The following is an 18,072-nucleotide window of genomic DNA, read 5'->3' on the forward strand; positions in this document are numbered from 1 at the left end:
TTATGTCAAAAAAATAACTCGTAGTCCGCTAAATAGATTACGACACGTTATGATGATGTGCACCCACACAGAAATAGAAAATGCATCACGGTAGGGAGTTGTCGGTGCGACGGTAATAAACCAACTTAACATTGAAGTTTTATTAAAATGCATGTTGCATGTGATAAACATTATTTTTATTGTTATTTTAAATAATCTTTTTATAGTTAATTTTCAATAGTTAACTAATTATATATATATTTCTATTATTATTGTTATAAATATCTTTGTTAGTATTATTCATTTTTAGGACTGTTTTTATTAAATTTGTTTATTATTTGAGTTCTATCGCAACAACAATTTCTTAATCTCAATTTAATAAGATTATTATTATTATTATTATTATTATTATTATTATTATTATTATTATTATTATTATTATTATTATTATTATTATTATTATATGAAATTGTTGTTAGCCGGTTATTTTAGGGCCATCAAATAAACAATCTTTTTAATTCTTTCAGTCATTGCTAAGGAACGAGAAAGGCGCAGCAAACCAGAGCCAGTATTCCGCAGATGGATTCTTTTGGCGATCCGATTGATCAGCGGGAGCTCAAGCGGAAGCTGTTGGATTTAGGCATTATAAATAGAAGAAAACTTGAGAATCAAAGACATCAATTTTCACTACGGACTAATTCCGGTCGGAAGTGATTTTTTCGGTGGTCGACGACAACGAATTCTGTAGCCGTAGTGTTCGGCGTTCCGGCTATGTAGTCCGTCTCTGGTGTTCGACAATTCAATAGCGAGTTATCCTTTGTCCCCTTTTCTTCATTATTTAATATTGTCAAAATTATATTATAATTATTCTTTGGGAAAAGCAATGTTGTGTAAGCTACTTGCTGGTGTTTTCTTTATGATTTGCTAAACAATCTTTTTAGGAATAGGATAATTTTCATGAAAGTCTCATAATGTTAATTATCATTATGCACCCTTGTTAATTAATTAATTGATTTTCTGCTTCCTGATAATTTACTTGTTCACCTTCTTACGTTTTGATTCAATTATTCATTCGTTTTTAGCTTCAGATTTTAATTACTTTGAATTTGATTCTTAATTAGCTTTGAACTTTCAAATCGTTTAATTAGTTAATTTAATTTCAAGTCATTAAATTGCATCGTACAATTCCCTGTGGATCGACTCTTGCCTTTGCACGTTATTACTACCGTGACTCGTGCACTTGCGAGGACATTTAAAATTGTCCATCAGCATGACACCCCTTAGTCGAAATGATAGGGTACATCAAAGGAACCGAATGTGCAAGACAGCACACAAAACCAGACACAATGTCCAAGTACCTAACCTAAACTGTGCATTAGGGGGATGTTAACAAAAAGGGGAATCAAAATAAAACAACAACAAACGCGTATAGTCATTTATAAGACAGTTGAATTGTTGTGCAACGTTGAAGGAAGCATACGTGCAAACTCGCACAAAATTCCAGTCACCATGTGCAACGACACAAAAATATACTGTGCAAGTGGGAGGTGGTTGCATAATAGGGGAAAAAAGAATAAAATAAAACTATGTTCATCTTATGTAAAAAATGCAGAATATAAAATTGTTCCACAGAATAGAAACACAAATCCAAGAAACAAAACAAAACAAATCCATTATTGAAAACCAACATCAAATGCGGAATAAGAACAAGTCAATGGTGAAGTAAAAAACATATCAATGTATTTAAGTTTAAATTAAATCCAAAGAGCAATACGACCCCCTTCCTCATACGTCAACGTTGCGCATCGGGCAGGTACGACTATTATGGCAATACTTTTCACAAGTTTGGCATTGTCGTTGACGACGGCCCGACTTTTCAATAGCTAATTCCCTTGTACTTTTGTAACGTTTGCCACCACCCTTGTTATTAGAGATTGGAGGAGGACGAATATCTACTTGACCATCGGGCGAAGCACCACAAAACGACTCAAATAGTTGCTTCTTAGAAGAAGAGGAACGATCGCTAGGACCATTCTCAGCCAATAAACAAGCATTGAAATCTTTCAAAGCTGCAGTCAACTTCGTAACATGATCAACACTCCGTGAAGCCATGGTCACGCACGAAAAGAATTCTGTCCAAGCTTCACCAATAGTGACATTTACCTCCGAAGCGCCCCCACGTTGAACACCCAACAACTGCCGCACACAAGCCCCCCTGGTCCAACGTGCAACCACATACCGAGAAGGGATAGAAACAACCCTACGATCCTTGAAAACCCAGAAAATATGACGACAAAGTAACCCAACCCGTGAAAACATGTTACACGTGCACTCGATAACATCATTACCAGAGTCAAAACTCACGGTGCGCACCGGCTCATCACCATCTTGAACCTCATACCGGGTTACCAACCCTTCAACATTCAAACGCACAGAACGACACGAAAAAGATCCCGCAATAACCTCGGCTTACACATCATAAAAAACATTGATAGTATACACCGCAGCCGCATGCTTCTCAATCAACAACGGAGTCTGGCACAAAGGAAAGTGGCCCTCACATTCGGCATTCAGTTTGGCCTGCGCCAAACGTTGAGCATCAATAGCTCCTTCAAAATTGTTGAACAACTCAGACAAACTAGCATGTTGGTTTGTGCAACTACCAAACACACTATTCGCAGCTTCGGACCTAGATGTCGTGCGAAGCAGACCACCCATGAAAAGATCATTAAAAAACACAGGGATCCAATACATAAGACGAAACCACCGGTGATCATCAAGGCTATACTTTTCCATTACGTCCTGCCAACCCCACTCAAACTCCTCCACGGACAACGTCTCACACCAAACAACATCATTCAAAGCACGCCGAAACTCCTCGTCTTTAGATAGAACATTACCAACCTTCTCACCAACCTTTGACATTATATGCCACATACCAAACCTGTGCCGCGTAGTATCAAACACTTGTGAGACTGCAACCCGCATCGAAGGATCTTGATCAGTGATAGTGCAACTAGGCACACAACCCATTGCACTTTTAAATTGCTGAAGAAGCCACACATAAGAGTCCGCATCTTCACGGGAAATCAAACCAATTGCAAATGTGACGCCTCTCTTGTGATTATCAACACCAGTAAACGGAACCAATACCATACCATACCTGCAAGACATAACACCAAACCAAAAAAAAAAGAATATAACCATGGTCGTTAGCATACTGCATGCACGAATAAATAAGACCAAACTGCACATACCAGTAATTTAAAAATAAACCGACTACAAGGAAGTTTTTATTACGAACACGTGACTTACCTATTAGTACCATAAGTCGCATCAAATGACACCACCTCCCCAAAAACTGAAAAATTGTCCTTTGCAATAGGGTCAGCCCAAAACACCCTACGTAACTGATCCTGCGAATCTACATCATATTTAAAGACATAATCCGGGCAATCGTCTACCTTCTTAGCATATTTTTTCACAACAATATGAGCATCAGAAGTCCCAATATATGTCATTAAATCACGCTTCAAATTTTTAAAATCGACACATGTCGCACCAACATTAGAATACGAACCAGCAAACTCCCTAGCCAAACGAAACGACCTATTAGGCCCAACGTTGGCCCTAGCACACTTAAGCACAAAAATCTAGTGTTGCACATCCATGGAACGATTAACCCGCAAGAAAGGCTTAGCCACATCCGAGCACAAACAATGATTATGACGATGCTCAATGAAATGAACCACAAAAACCCCATCGTCAACCATCTTCAACAACAACCTCGCTTTGCAACCCACCCTATTTGAAACACGCCGGCGCTTCGGAGCCACAGGTGGTTGATCCAACGCACCATCCACAACAACGGGGCCCTGCACCCCCTGCTTGAATCCCTCACGCGAACAAACCAACAAGTCTTTTACAACAACACCCTCCCTGTTCTTACGCACCGAACTACAACTTACATCAAAACCAACGAGAGACGCATACTGACGATAAAAATCAATACCGTGAGCGAGAGAAGGAAAAGTCTGCCCCTCAAAAGGCCTAACCGCCTCATCACACGAAGGCGTCCAAAACTTAGTTCCATCAGGGGACACGTCCATAACACACCCTTGCAGAGATTCCGATCGTACTGCACAAACATCAAATAGAAATACACACGTAAACACAAAAACAGACAATTAAAACCAACATGCACAACATTCCAAAAAACAAGGTGATTGCACATATCAAATGACAGAACATGCACTTTACGAAGTAACCACCTCCCCCCTCCAAAACAAAAACCTTCAAAAACAATATAAAATTCAAAGAACATGTAGAACGAAATGCACAAAACTACCAACAGAATAACCTAACAGCACACAAAAACCCAGCATACACAAGCCATGGTGTCAACCCAACAACGAAACGCATAAATTAGCAAAACAATTTATAAACGAAAAACATATGCCAATGGAACTTATTAAAAAACGAAAATCACAATTACAACTACGACATAAAACCAAACCAAATAGACAAGCACTAACCCAAGAACCACGATTAAAATAGACAAATTAAAACTCCATAAACAACATCAAAACACAACACCTACAACGCATGTCATACACATGAACACATACTTATACACAAACCAAGTAACAACAGATGCTCAATAAATATATACTAGAAACAAACGAAAACACCAACCTGGAGAATCCATAAACCTTCGCACATAGAATGTCAAAAAAAATGAATAAGGATGACTGCAAACTTTGGAACGATGCAAACAAAAACCACAAAAACTAGAAAGTGTATAAAGTGGAACGCTGCATCAGAATATAAACGACCAAAATCTTAATTTACCATGTATAATACTCCTAAAAACGAGCAACTCAGCTGACAAACAAACCCAATAAATAGGAAAGAAAAAACAAAGACAAAAAAACCCTTAAACACTCACGCGCCAAAAGAAAAAAAAATGACAAAATAAATATCCGAAAAAACAACAACCATAGATCAAACCACAAACAAAGGCCAGATTCTGTCCACAGACCTCATGTGAGAACATGACCTCATATGGTCCTCTCTCTCTCTCTCTCTCTCTCTCTCTCTCTCTATATATATATATATATGTTTTTTTTTTAAATTCCATGTTAGCTTGTCAAGGGTTGAATTGCAGCGGTAATTTTAGCCTAAATAATAAAAAGTGGATTACTATGAATAAAAGAGATGGTAATATATTTGTAAAGATTAAAAAATAGATTAATTTTACATATATTTTCATTTCTTACTCTTATTTTCTATTCCTTATGATATGTCATCTTTTGATTGCTTAATAAATGTGGATAGGTCATGATTTTTATTCATTTTTTTTTTATTTCTCTAATAAAAATTGAACACTTAGTAAGAGTTATACCACATAGAGTAAATCTACCATTTTTCTAAAAAATAACGTGTCATTAGTTATTTTTTATGTACAATATAATCCACAAATCACACTTGAAGCTTGCTCGAGATGGTATTGGCGCGCGAGAATCAAAACCATGATCATCAAGTACGAGAATTATATCCCACTTACTTCATCACTCTTTTCGGGGCATCACTGCACATTTTGATTTATAAGAGAACATTCTTTTTAGCTGCCCTTTGGGCATGCCACAATTTTACAACACACCCCTTTAGGCAATATGTTGTAATACACGATACAATTGAATATTTGGTTGATTCTTTTTATATTTAATTAATAAGTAATTCATTTTTTTTAATGTTTGATAGGTTTTGTTAATTTACAGTAACCAATAAATAAAAAAAAATTCTTGCAATGCTGATTTTTCTTATGTAGGAGCTATTGTTAAGCAATGTCGTGCTATTGCTAATATCATGGGGAACGTCTGTGTTTCTCATGTTAGGAGATCAGCGAATCGTGTTGCTCATGTACTAACTAGGGCAACCGGTTCTGTGGCTGGCTCAGGTGTGTGGTTTGCTAACCCACCTGATTGTATCGTTGGTTTATTGAATGTTGAATGAAGTTATGTTGTTTTGTTTCAAAAAAAATAAATAAAAACAATTCTATTCTCAAAGTCAAAAGGTAAACATTAAAAGGGGGAGAACATGAGAAAACAACACTATTCTTCTTTCTATTCCACATTGTAATTTGTAAAATTTGTCTTAAAGCATAAATCAAAGATTACAAGGTACAAGCTGCACAAGATAAAATGGTATCCGAATAAGACACAACTCACAAAGAAAATGGCACAACAACATTCTCCTGTCGGCAACCAGGTGATAAACAAATTTAAATTGAGGTTTCATGCTTTAGAACCACTTCACACTAATCATCATTGCAGTTTTATGGTGTTAATTCTTAAAGTCAAAGGCCGACAAATGGTAGCAATAATAATGCTGTAATCTTGGAATCACTTTTAAGATATGTCTTGGAGAATTTTCTAATTTTTTATTCATTTAATAAAGTGTACATATTGATTGTTTTTTTTTTTTTTTAAGGCTTACACTGTTGGAAAAAAATAGCAAAATTGGTAAGTGACAATTTTGTAATATAAATATATGTGGGGTCCACTTTCAATATGAGTCAAGTTAAAGTGGATTCGAATTTTTCATAGTGAGACGAAGAAATTGATATATTGTACGCTCAAAACAGATAATGGATGAATGAGAAATTAATTCTCAAAATAAACTCATTTGAGTTGTAAATGAAGGTGAAAAGGTTTCCGGTTAGTTGTCCCACATTAAAAAAAAAAAAAAAAAAAAAAAAAAAAAGGATTTGCACCACTATATATACAAGACCCTTTTAAATGAAGGAAAAATGGCACTTTTTCCCCCTGTGTTATATGCTTATAGCACTTTTTCCCCCTGAGTTATTCATGCATTCACATTTGCCCCCTCAATTATTATAGAAGTGGCGGTTTTTCCCCCTGATAATATTAAATGGACATTTCTACCCTTAAAAAATATTTTATTTATTTCTCTTCTTCAACAAATTATTGCTTATACGTAGGGATGACCACGGTTCGGTTCGAACTGAACCAAACACTATAGCAATCAAATTAAAAAATTTCGGTTATGATTCATAACATAACCCAATATTTGGGTTTCCGTTTATTAAAATCGTGAACTAGAAAAAAATGGATCCTGAACCGTGAACCGGAGGTTCAAATCGGAACAACTACTAGCAATAGCTTAAATTAGAATTATAATATTTGCAAATAGTGTATGTTTTTTTCCGCATTTATATTGACTCTCACATATAAGTATATATAATCGCGGTTTGAGTTTTATTTTGAACCGTCGGTTCACGATTTTGAATCCAATTTGAATGGTTGGTTCAAACTTTCTTTTAAAATTTTATTTTTTTATTTTTAAAATATTCTAAATTCAACACTTAATGTATTTTATTTTTTCAAATCGTGGTTATAATTTGTTGGAGAAGAAAAATAAATGAAATATTTATTTTAAGGGTAAATATGTCCATTTAATATATCAGGGGGAAAACTGTCACTTAAATAATTTAGGGGGAAAAAGTGCTATAAGTATATAACAAAGGGGGAAAAAGTGTCATTTTCCCTTAAATAGATACTCTTTCTTGTGACTATTCTTCTATCATACATAATAAAATCTAAAAACATTATTATAAGTAGTGAAAATTATGTAATAATTATTGTAAATGAGCTACTTAGTAGGGATTATTTGTGTTTTATTGTTGCAATTAAATTTATATTATCTATTACTTTTATGTAATTAAGCACATAAATTGAGTTATACAATAGATATATACATAACCACACACTCTGCACTCAGGACTTGAAGAGTATGAAGACTAGTAAAAAGAAATGCACTAGAGAAAGCAAGGTCATATTGAAGAGAGTTTAAATATAAGTGAAATTAGGAAGCTAATAATATAGCAAAATGACCAACAAATTTACATCTATCATACATCATTCTTTTCTTCATTAAGGGCTTCTGCTACCTGAACTGCAGTTCTGGTTTCCTTGCTCATGCTACCACCTTGATGGTTACCTACAACATCAAATCGAAGTAAATGATTTACGGGAAAGCCCACAACCACTACTCGAACATGCCCGAACATGCCCTCTGGTTGAAGCCTGCCTTGTGACTCTAGCCAGCAAAGAACCGATTAAACCAGTCTGGCTCAACCCAAGAGGCAAGAGGCAATAGACAGTTCTTGGGGTGAGTCAAACTGGGAACTTTATGGTTATCAAATTAACTGTCTGACCAAAATGACCGGGATTACCCCTATATTTAATCATAACACATGTGAATACCTGGGGGAAGAAAACTTTGGTCACCGGATACAAATGGGCGACTGGAGCCGACTCTTAACGATGCTCTCCCTTGCAATTCTCGTAGTATGGCTGAGCCACTTCCCGCACCTGTCTCGTTCTCGCCAGCAGGCACAACATTTTTCTCACCGGACACTCGTCCTGCAGATTTTGGAGCATACGTCGTGGACCAAGACCCTCCATTTGAACCAGCTAAGGCCATAATAAGATCTGCCTGATATATATCGCAAAATAAATCATATGTGCAGAACTTAACAAGTAGGAAATACAGCCACACCGTAAATTAGATACAAGTACTGAAATAGACAAATCAAACGTCAAATTCGGGATCAGAGCTCATCATTTGGTATCAGAGTTCATCAAGTATAACAAGAAGTCCATGCATAACAACCACGATGTAAACTTCGATCAAATAAACAAAAACAAACCTTGTTGGGGTGTACATCATCAAAAACATGTGCTTGACCACCATAAAATATCGTCATTTGATGGCCCGCAAATCCCACTCCTTGCCGACTGTCACAAAACAACTTTCATATTAAAAGAAGAAATTTTGAAACAGTTAGCCTGCTCTTTCGAATTCCATTTACCTTGGATTAGAAGATTCGGGCTCAGAGCTTTGAACCCCAAAGCTCGGTTTACAGCCACTTAGTGGCACCCCGGAGAGGGTTCTATCTGACATTCCAGCACTCGTATTGATGGATCTCAAAATCCCAGACCCTTTGATTCCCGTTCTTGATCCTTCATCAGCAGCTGCTTGGGATATCACCGAAGGACCAGCATTGTTGTCTCGAAACCTGTTGGCCGGGGGGGCTTGATACCCGAAAGATACAGCTTGGCTGGTGGCATGGGGAGGATACTGCTGCAACGTGGGAGTGGCACTGATCGGGACTCGATCCCATTTCGAAGTATTAGCATAAGCTCTAGCGCCCATAGAAAGAGAGGATGACGAAAGTGGCCTCATTGGATGCACTCCAAGTGATGGCTCTTCATTGTACGGTGGTCCTCTAGGTCGTTCCCCTCCTGCACCCCGTAGCAGCTGAACCTCAACAAAACTATCAAGTATCAGAGTAATCGCTAAATTGTTGTCAACATCATAAACCATTGCGAAGAAAACAAAAACCATACCTTCATCACATGTGAGGTAGCAAGCGAATCAGGTTGCACCCCTGGAAATCTATCTTTACAAGACCCCATAATCGAATGATTAGAATCCGAACTGCATCTCTTACTTCCCGAGAATCGAAAACTCGCCTCTGGCCCTGAAAAATCACCTCTTAAGCCACATAAAAGCTAACAAATTTTCAGAACCTTTCCTGCCATGTTCTTCCTGTAAAATCACCTCTTAAGCCACAGAAATCTAACTTTTCAAAATCTTCCCTGCCCTGTTCTTCTACCCTAATTTATAAATGCTATCAAATTACAATCCATTTAAAATATCATCTGTTCATTCTATCAATGGCCACTCACAAGAAGAAGACATGGAAACTTATAAAGCTAATACTAACTCCACTCCATTGATGACCTCACAGAAAACTACTCCACCAAAAGAACTCTCATTACAAGTCAGCTACAATAGAACCATAATTAACATACAAAACAAAAACATTAAAAATAAAACATATTAAATCAAAACAAACTTCATTTCAGATTCCTAGTAATCTAGTATGGCCTTTTTTTAATGTGAAAAGAAAAAAAAAAAAGTATTCATATTCCATAAATAGCACACATCTTCAGATACAACAAATAAATATAAATAAACCAGAAGATTTAAGCAAAAGGAAATTAAGCAGTACTAACCAGAACACATATCTGAAGTGGTGGACACAGGGCCACAGCCGCCGCCGCCGGAGGAGGGCTCCAACGGCGGCCGGGAAGTGGCGGGCGGCGCCGGAGACGAATCTGGGGCACACCCTTTGCCCAAGAAATCATGAAAAACGGTACTGCCCTTCACTTCCTCTGCAGCATTAGCAGGAATCTTGGTGTTTGCATTGGTGTTAGGCTGAGCCATAGGACAGAGAGAATCACAAATCCATTCCTTATTTCCTTTATCTTGAAATCATTACTTCCCTTGATGAAGCTCCCTCAGTCGCAGCATAGCTCTGTGTAGTGATAGCACGAGAAAAAGAAAGCTAAAGCTAGAGTCTTTGCATAAGAGAGAGAGAGAGAGAAGAAAAGGGTGCACGATTTTCAGAAAAGATGACTATATACACAGGGTTTGATTCGGTTTTTTTTTTTTTTTGGGGCTCCCCTCGGTATATTTTCTCAATTCATATGATTATTTAATTTGCTTCAAAATATTCTTTAGTGCCTTGTTTATTCTATATCTATATCTACATTTATAAATCTAAGAGCTAATAAAATGAGACCCTTAACATAAATTAACTGTTTTTTATTGATTTAAATCAATCAACTATGAATAATTTAAATTGATTTACCTTCTTATTGTTATTTACCAATTAAGACTACCTGGCAAACTTTACCTTTAATACACCTTAGGATAGCGAATGCGTGTCCCTTAGCCTATGGGGAAGAAACACAAACACACAGACTCTCTTTTGACGAATAAAATGTGGGAGTAACAAAGTGAGAAAGTCCTTTGGGAGTAACAAAGTGAGAAAGTCCTTTATGCACAATAAACAAAAATTTAGTCTTTGTGTTTAGTTAAATTAACATATTTAAATTTTTTCAGATGTTCTATTGGGTCAAATGTGGGGCTCTTGGGTTAAGAATTCAACTTTTTGGTAATAAAGTATACAATGTGGGTTCTACATAACATAGGGAGAGGTACCGGAATTCTTAAATGATCATGGGACAGTTGTTCATATGAATGTCACATATTTAGTCAGAGGTACTCACAATCCTTAAATGATCATGCATAGACATTTACAAAATCTATTTAATATAAACCGTTACAAATGTATAGTACGTGAAAATGAATTAATCTTTTTAAATAATCATACTTTTAACCGGCTCTATATAATACGGATTATATAATTAATTTAATTAAATTTCATTATTTCAATCTGTTTTAATCTACTCAAAGATTACACAAATCGTTCATAAGCAAATTATTTTGTATTGTTGTATTACGATTCTTTACTATCCCGTAATCATATTAGATTTAGTTAATTCAAATTTAAATTGTTGAACTTTATTTAGAGAAGCTTGCCCAATTTGTTGTTGTACTATTCACAAAGTTCAAACTTAATACTAGTAAGATAATTAAATTTCTTACATGGAATATTCTAAATATTACATTTTGATTTAAAATTATTACATTTTCTCAAAAGTATCATATTTTAATTTTAAAATATTACATTTTTTTTCAAAAATATTATACCCTTTCTCTCATATAAATATCACATTTTTCCTTATAAGTAACAATCAATATAATTTATCCCTTATTAATATTATATTACACTTTTCATTAGTATTTCATTTTTATATAAATCTGACTTGTCTCATGAATAAAGATACATGAGATGGTTCCAATTAAAATGCACTAGGCAAGATGATTTGTGGCTATGTTATGCTATTTATTATTTATGTATCATTCATAAGTATAGTATTGTCATGATATCATTTTTTTTAGGTGACAAGAAAAATATGTTATCACGATATATTTATGGTGTGGACTGAGTAAATTTTTATTATAATCCTAGCTGATCTACTCAAATTAATAAAGTTAATAGACAGCTATAATAACTAGGAGAGTTAATTCCAGCAATGGTCCTCCGACTATATTGATTTTCCAAAATTAGTCTTTGACTTTTAATTTGGACACTTTAGGTCCCTTGACTTTCAATTTCTTTCCAATTGAGGTCCTTTCGTCAGAATACGGTTAATTGAATTTTAAATGAAGGGATAAACTCATCATTTCACCTACCTATGTATTATTCTTAGTATTTCTCCATTGTATACGCGATATATATGAAGATAATCTTAGTCAAAACCCTAAAATGTTCCTCGTCGTTCCCCATTTGCTGACTACTCGTGTGTGCGTTCCTCTATTATTGAGATGTTTACAAGGTATAACAGCGAAATACGAAGGGAGAAATACGAAGAATAATACATAGGCATGTGAAAAGACGAGTTTACCCCTTCATTTAAAGTCTAATGAACCGTATTCTAACGAAAGGACCTCAATTGGAAATAAATTAAAAGTCAAGGGACCTAAAGTGTCCAAATTAAAAGTCGGAGACTAATTTTGAAATATCACTATAGTCGGAGGACTATTGCTGGAATTAACTCTAACTAGGAGTTAAAGTTGTAACTTTGTTAATCAACTTGGATAATTTTGAATTTTTTGACATTATAATCAATAATTATATTAGTCATTGAAAAAGATAAAATTTTGTTTTTCTTCTACGCAATCAAAAGTTGCGTGACGAAAATATATACTTCAATTTCTAGAAATGTGTTCTGACAATTTCCATTGTGATGAATATGGTCGCCAAATAATTCAGGGAGGAAGACGAGGCCCGAGGGGGCTGCCCACACGTGAATAGGGGATCTTTGTGTTGGTATGTTGGAACATGAGTAGGAAGAATATTGATTTCAAAGCATTGATTCTCTCTCACTCTTTCTCTCTTTCTCTTTCTTTTCCCTGAGAGATTGAATCTCCAATTTTAAAGGTCCTTACATTTTGATCGCATTTTGGACGATATAAATCAGATTCAACAGATATAGCTAAATGTGCACAAAAATCTGTTCACTTTAAACATATAATCACTATTGAAAATTATGAAATTTTTGACCACCTAAAAGTGATCTTAAATCAAATCGAAAGCAAAAAGTGTTCGGAAATAGCTATAAAGATTTTTCCGAACACCAAAAGTGGTCGGAACAAGGCTTTCGACTTGATTTAAGATCATTTTCAGGTGATCAGAAATTTCATTATTTTCAGCCGTGAATCTCCACGTTGTTGCTGTCGAAGTTCAAACTTTGATCCTTTTCCCCAAATACTACTTAGTAAACTAAGTTGGTGTGGACCTCTCTTTCTCTCTCTCAACCTATAAATACACAAATATATACAAGAGATGATGAGTGGATTTGTTGACTCCATCACTCCTCCATGACACATCTCCTCCCTCCACAGTCTACATTGCCCCCATTACATACTCAGCCGTCCTTTTCTTCTCCTTGGACTTTGTGTAATTTACTCTTTTTTTTTTTTTTGATTGCCCCTTCAATAGATTCTCCCTTTCTTGTCTTCAAGACAATACTTACCATCACCATAGATTATCATACTGTTATTTTGCCTTTGTCTTTTCCACTATACCTCTACCTAGCTGCTTTGCTGTTTTCATTGGCTGCATTTCTCATTTTCACTTTTTTTTTTTTTTGAAACCTCTCATTTTCATCTATTAACTTGCACTTTAATATAATAGCAATGCCAATTGTTGGAATTTTGCATGGCATTTTTGTTAGATTTTTAGCATCCATGTAAAACGAGAAAAGAATAAAATAAAAAACCACCTGAAGTCTAAATATTTCAAACCTCAAAATTTTATAATAATTATAAAATTGACATTAATATTTTTTTAATTAGAGCATTAACATCTGTTATTTTTTGGTGGATTATGGCAGAGAAAAAAACAAATGAAGAATGATAAAGCTGATGGGAAGGCCAAAATGTGGATAGTTTTTTCTCTTGCAGGAGAAAAAAAAAAAGTGATTCATGCGCGTTTGTGGCGTGTTTGGCGGCCACTCTGACTTTTAAATAACTTTTTTTATTGTTTTTTTTTAAATGTTGCCAGCTTTGTTTTATTTTTTTTCTCTTTCCCAAAAACCCTTCAAAAACCACAAAAAAACTACACTACTATGGATGCTCTTAAACATTTATTAGCAATTATGATCAGTCATCACTTTAGTACCATGCTCTCATTTGAGCAATTTTTCGCATTTTTGCAAGTGCAATCTTTTAATACTAAATATGCAAAATGTTAATATTAAATGTGCAAATCTGAAAAAGTATGAGAATTGTAGATTTTAGTATTCAAGTATGTATAGTATAGTTGGTGACATTGTATTAAAAAAAACGAATCTGATTATGTAAAGCTAAGACTGATTGGTTTATATTTATCTGCTAAGGACTTGTTCTCATTTTATCTAATACTTATATATATATATATATATATATATATATATATATATATATATATATATATATATATATATATATATATATGAGACGGATGAGGTGAAAATCAACTGTCCATGAGAGAACTAAAAAAAATGCAGTGACATTTTTATAAATAATTGAACATTGAAGTACAAGTAAATTATGTTAAAATTGCAAGTAATAGTTTTTCTAACTTTGAAGTGCATAAGTTTTATACTACAAATGCATAAGTGTATACTACTAGTTTATAAATTTATGCACTTGTAGTATAAAACTTGTGCACTTTGTAGTATACTTCAAAGTTAGAGATATTTGGTCAAAGTACATGTGAGGTCCTTGTACTATAGTGTTTTGTTCAATTGAGTTCTTCTACCTTAATTTTGTTCAATTTAGTCCCTGTACTTAAAAAAAGTGAAACAATTAAGGATGATAGTTGATTTTTATGTATTTATTTTAGACATATTAATGTAATATATTTGTGGTAAAAATAATTAATTTTAACTAATTTAAAAATAATATATGCCAACGCCAAATCAGCTATTGTCCTTAATTGTTTCACTTTATAAAGTACAGGGATTAAATTGAACAAAATTAAGGTAGAGGACTAAATTGAACAAAATACTATAATACAGGGACCTCATAGATACTTTGACCGAGATATTTACAAAAATGTCATCCCGTTATTCTTAAAAATATCAAAACGTATACACTATAAAGTGCAAAAATTTATACTACAAAATGTAAAAGTTTTATATTACAAATGTATAATTTTATATTACAAGTTTTGAAAAATTTTCTCCATTTTTTAAAAGTGTTAGTCTATATAGATCAACAATTCATATCTCACCTCATTTTTCATAGGTGTCCTCTATTATGCTTAAGTCTCTTTTTCTTGTTCACAATAGCGTCCTCATTTTATGCATGCTCACTATCCAATATCTCATTACTTCACGACTCTATCAAATAATGTATTAAAAATAAATATTAAAAAATTAATGTCATATTTAAAAACTCCACAACAGCATACCAACTAGCTCATAAATCATGAGAAATAAACAATTCACATGGGGAGGAAATTTTTAATTTTTAATTTTTAATTAATATTCCTAATGGAAATTCAACATATGGCTTCTTAGTCATGAAACCTCATTCTTATGGACAAGTACAAACTCCACTTTCAACTTTGAAGGTGACATTCTCCAAATATTAACATGCGACAAACCCAGTGTTTTAATTTCAATCTATCAAAATTTACTTGTTGCTATCATCACATAATCCAAAACCAATTCAAGTAAAAATCAGTTTTGCTATGATCATCACACCATCTAAAACTAGTAACACCCAATTTAATTTAAGGAAGAGATTCCTAATCTAGGTCTAGATTGTAAAACAATTATATATGCGTTAACAACTTTCATAATATCAGTATTTAAGTAGGGGTCCGATCCTTTCAACTTTTCAAGAGGAGTCCAAAATTTTTGAAAATCATAATGGGTATGATTATGGAATTTCGCTAGCTAATCAGCACAAGTACGTGTTGTCTTCAGAGTAGATATGCTTAATTAAACAACACCGCAATCTTTGTTGATCAATTCTGTTGTCTTCAGACTTCAGAGTAGATATGCTTAATTAAACAACACCGCAATCTTTGTTGATCAATTCTGTTGTCTTCAGACTTCAGAGTAGATATGCTTAATTAAACAACCGCTATCTTTGTTGATCAATTCTTTTATCGCCTCTCTAATAAGATTATTGATGATGTTGGGCTGGGCTAAAGATCTATCAATCATTATTGTGTGGATCATGGCCCACACATGCAACTGTGTGAATTATAATATCAAATAATATACATTTAGTACACAAATAATAATATATTTTTAATATATTAAAAATGTATGTACATTGTATTCAAAAAAGGTACATTATTTTATATAATGTACATTTAATATACGAATAATATATTTTTAGCATATTAAAAATGTACGTTTTGGTATATTCCACCGAATAATTTGCTGCTAAAGATACACCCAAGCAGGTTTCTTTTGTTGGGTCACTTGGCAATTGGCATGCTTCACATAAATTAGTCCAATAAAAATGCTATTTAAAAAAAAAATTAAAATCTCACTTTAATAATGTTTAATTTTTACATAAGTAAATACCTAAAATGGTCCCTCGACTATAGCTAAATTCACAAATTGGTCATCGACTTTCAATTTCAACCAATTAAGTCCTTAACTTTGCAATTTTGACACGATTTAGTCCTCTATCTATTTGATCATTTGTTGATCGTGATCGACGATCTCCAAGAAGAACCTTCAGCTCTCGTCGGAGCACGTGGAGGCCTCCAGGATGACGTTGCACCGGTTCGGAAACATGTTGTCTTCTTCGCCCTGGTACGAACTCAACTACATTGAATCCAAAGGGAGGATGAAGAAAGGCGACCGGATTTGGTAGATTGCTTTTTGCAGTGGATTCAAATGTAACAGTGCGGTCTGAATATGCAACCGAAACCTTAAAAACCCACGATGAACCATGAAATTACATATATATCCTAAAAAATCACAGTCAACAAACGGTCAAATAGACAAAGGACCAAATTGTGTTAAAATTACAAAGTTAAGGACTTAATTGGTTGAAATTGAAAGTCGAGGACCAATTTGTGAATTTATCTATAGTCGAGGGACCATTTTGGGTATTTACTCTATTTACACTGACATTTTGTTTGAAAATTAAAAAAAAAAAATCTGTATTTTGATTGACTATTCATAAATTATTTAACTTTATCACGATTCACGAGTTAATAAATAGTTTATGCAATATTAAAAGTAAAAAAGAATTTAATATAATAATGACGCTTCACAAAATAAATACTAAAAAGTTATTTTAATAGGGAAACGTCACATAACTCTTTAGTCGAATATAAAATACAGCTCTAAGCTAAATTTTCTACTGACTTCGTGAAATAGAGTCAAATTCTACTAACAAGACTCATACTGAATTTGAATTAGTCTCATAGTAGTAGAGATATTCATCTAAATGTTGTATGCAAAAGTACAAACTTGTTTAATCATTGAAAAATAAAAAGCAAAACAAAGAGAATATTTAAACTTGAATAAAATACTAATCAGAAATTAGTGGATGATATGATCATCCAAACAATTCTACTTGTACTCCAATCTAGAATGAAACCTTGACAAGTAGCACCTTCAAGTGCCAATGGAATTTGTCTTATCAACATATATACATCACACCAATAACGTTGTTAATCTTCATTAGCATGCGCAAAAAGTGAATAGTATTTAGGTCATGTTTCTTACAATTAAGAGTTATTAATTCTTATCAACAAATCTACAAAGATATCTCCCTATTATTTTTGCATTATCATCTCATACCTTATTGCCATTCATTATTATGCACTTGACATCTAGCTAATCATTCTCAAAAGAGAACAATAATAATACATTATTATTATTATTGTTATTATTATTATTATTATTATTATTATTATTATTATTATTATTATTATTATTATTATTATTATTAAGTTGTGGCATGAATATGCATGATGATTCGTTGGAAATCACAATATTTGCTTTCCCGAGTCTCAGCATCTTATATTTCATTCGTAAAGCTCGAATTTGAAATGTCTTTTTGTGAAAC

General features: G+C 33.8%; 2 protein-coding genes across 2 annotated transcripts; both read right to left on the reverse strand.

The window, feature by feature from the left end:
* Nucleotides 1–1,764: 1,764 nt before the first annotated feature.
* Nucleotides 1,765–3,135, reverse strand: LOC109169174 (protein FAR1-RELATED SEQUENCE 5-like). The gene is made up of 2 exons (XM_019318037.1): nucleotides 2,541–3,135; nucleotides 1,765–2,393 (listed from the first exon to the last, which is right to left on the reverse strand). The coding sequence occupies exons 1-2, from the start codon at nucleotides 3,133–3,135 to the stop codon at nucleotides 1,765–1,767; spliced, it is 1,224 nt and encodes a 407-aa protein (XP_019173582.1).
* A 4,685-nt stretch (nucleotides 3,136–7,820) lies between these two features.
* LOC109169168 (protein TIFY 8-like) lies at nucleotides 7,821–10,431 on the reverse strand. Its single transcript, XM_019318034.1, has 6 exons — nucleotides 10,086–10,431; nucleotides 9,414–9,547; nucleotides 8,876–9,324; nucleotides 8,714–8,801; nucleotides 8,268–8,499; nucleotides 7,821–8,001 (listed from the first exon to the last, which is right to left on the reverse strand). The coding sequence occupies exons 1-6, from the start codon at nucleotides 10,294–10,296 to the stop codon at nucleotides 7,913–7,915; spliced, it is 1,203 nt and encodes a 400-aa protein (XP_019173579.1). The 5' UTR covers nucleotides 10,297–10,431; the 3' UTR covers nucleotides 7,821–7,912.
* Between the last annotated feature and the right edge of the window lie 7,641 nt (nucleotides 10,432–18,072).

Source organism: Ipomoea nil, unplaced genomic scaffold (assembly GCF_001879475.1).
Source record: "Ipomoea nil cultivar Tokyo-kokei standard unplaced genomic scaffold, Asagao_1.1 scaffold3256, whole genome shotgun sequence".
Taxonomy (NCBI): domain Eukaryota; kingdom Viridiplantae; phylum Streptophyta; class Magnoliopsida; order Solanales; family Convolvulaceae; genus Ipomoea; species Ipomoea nil.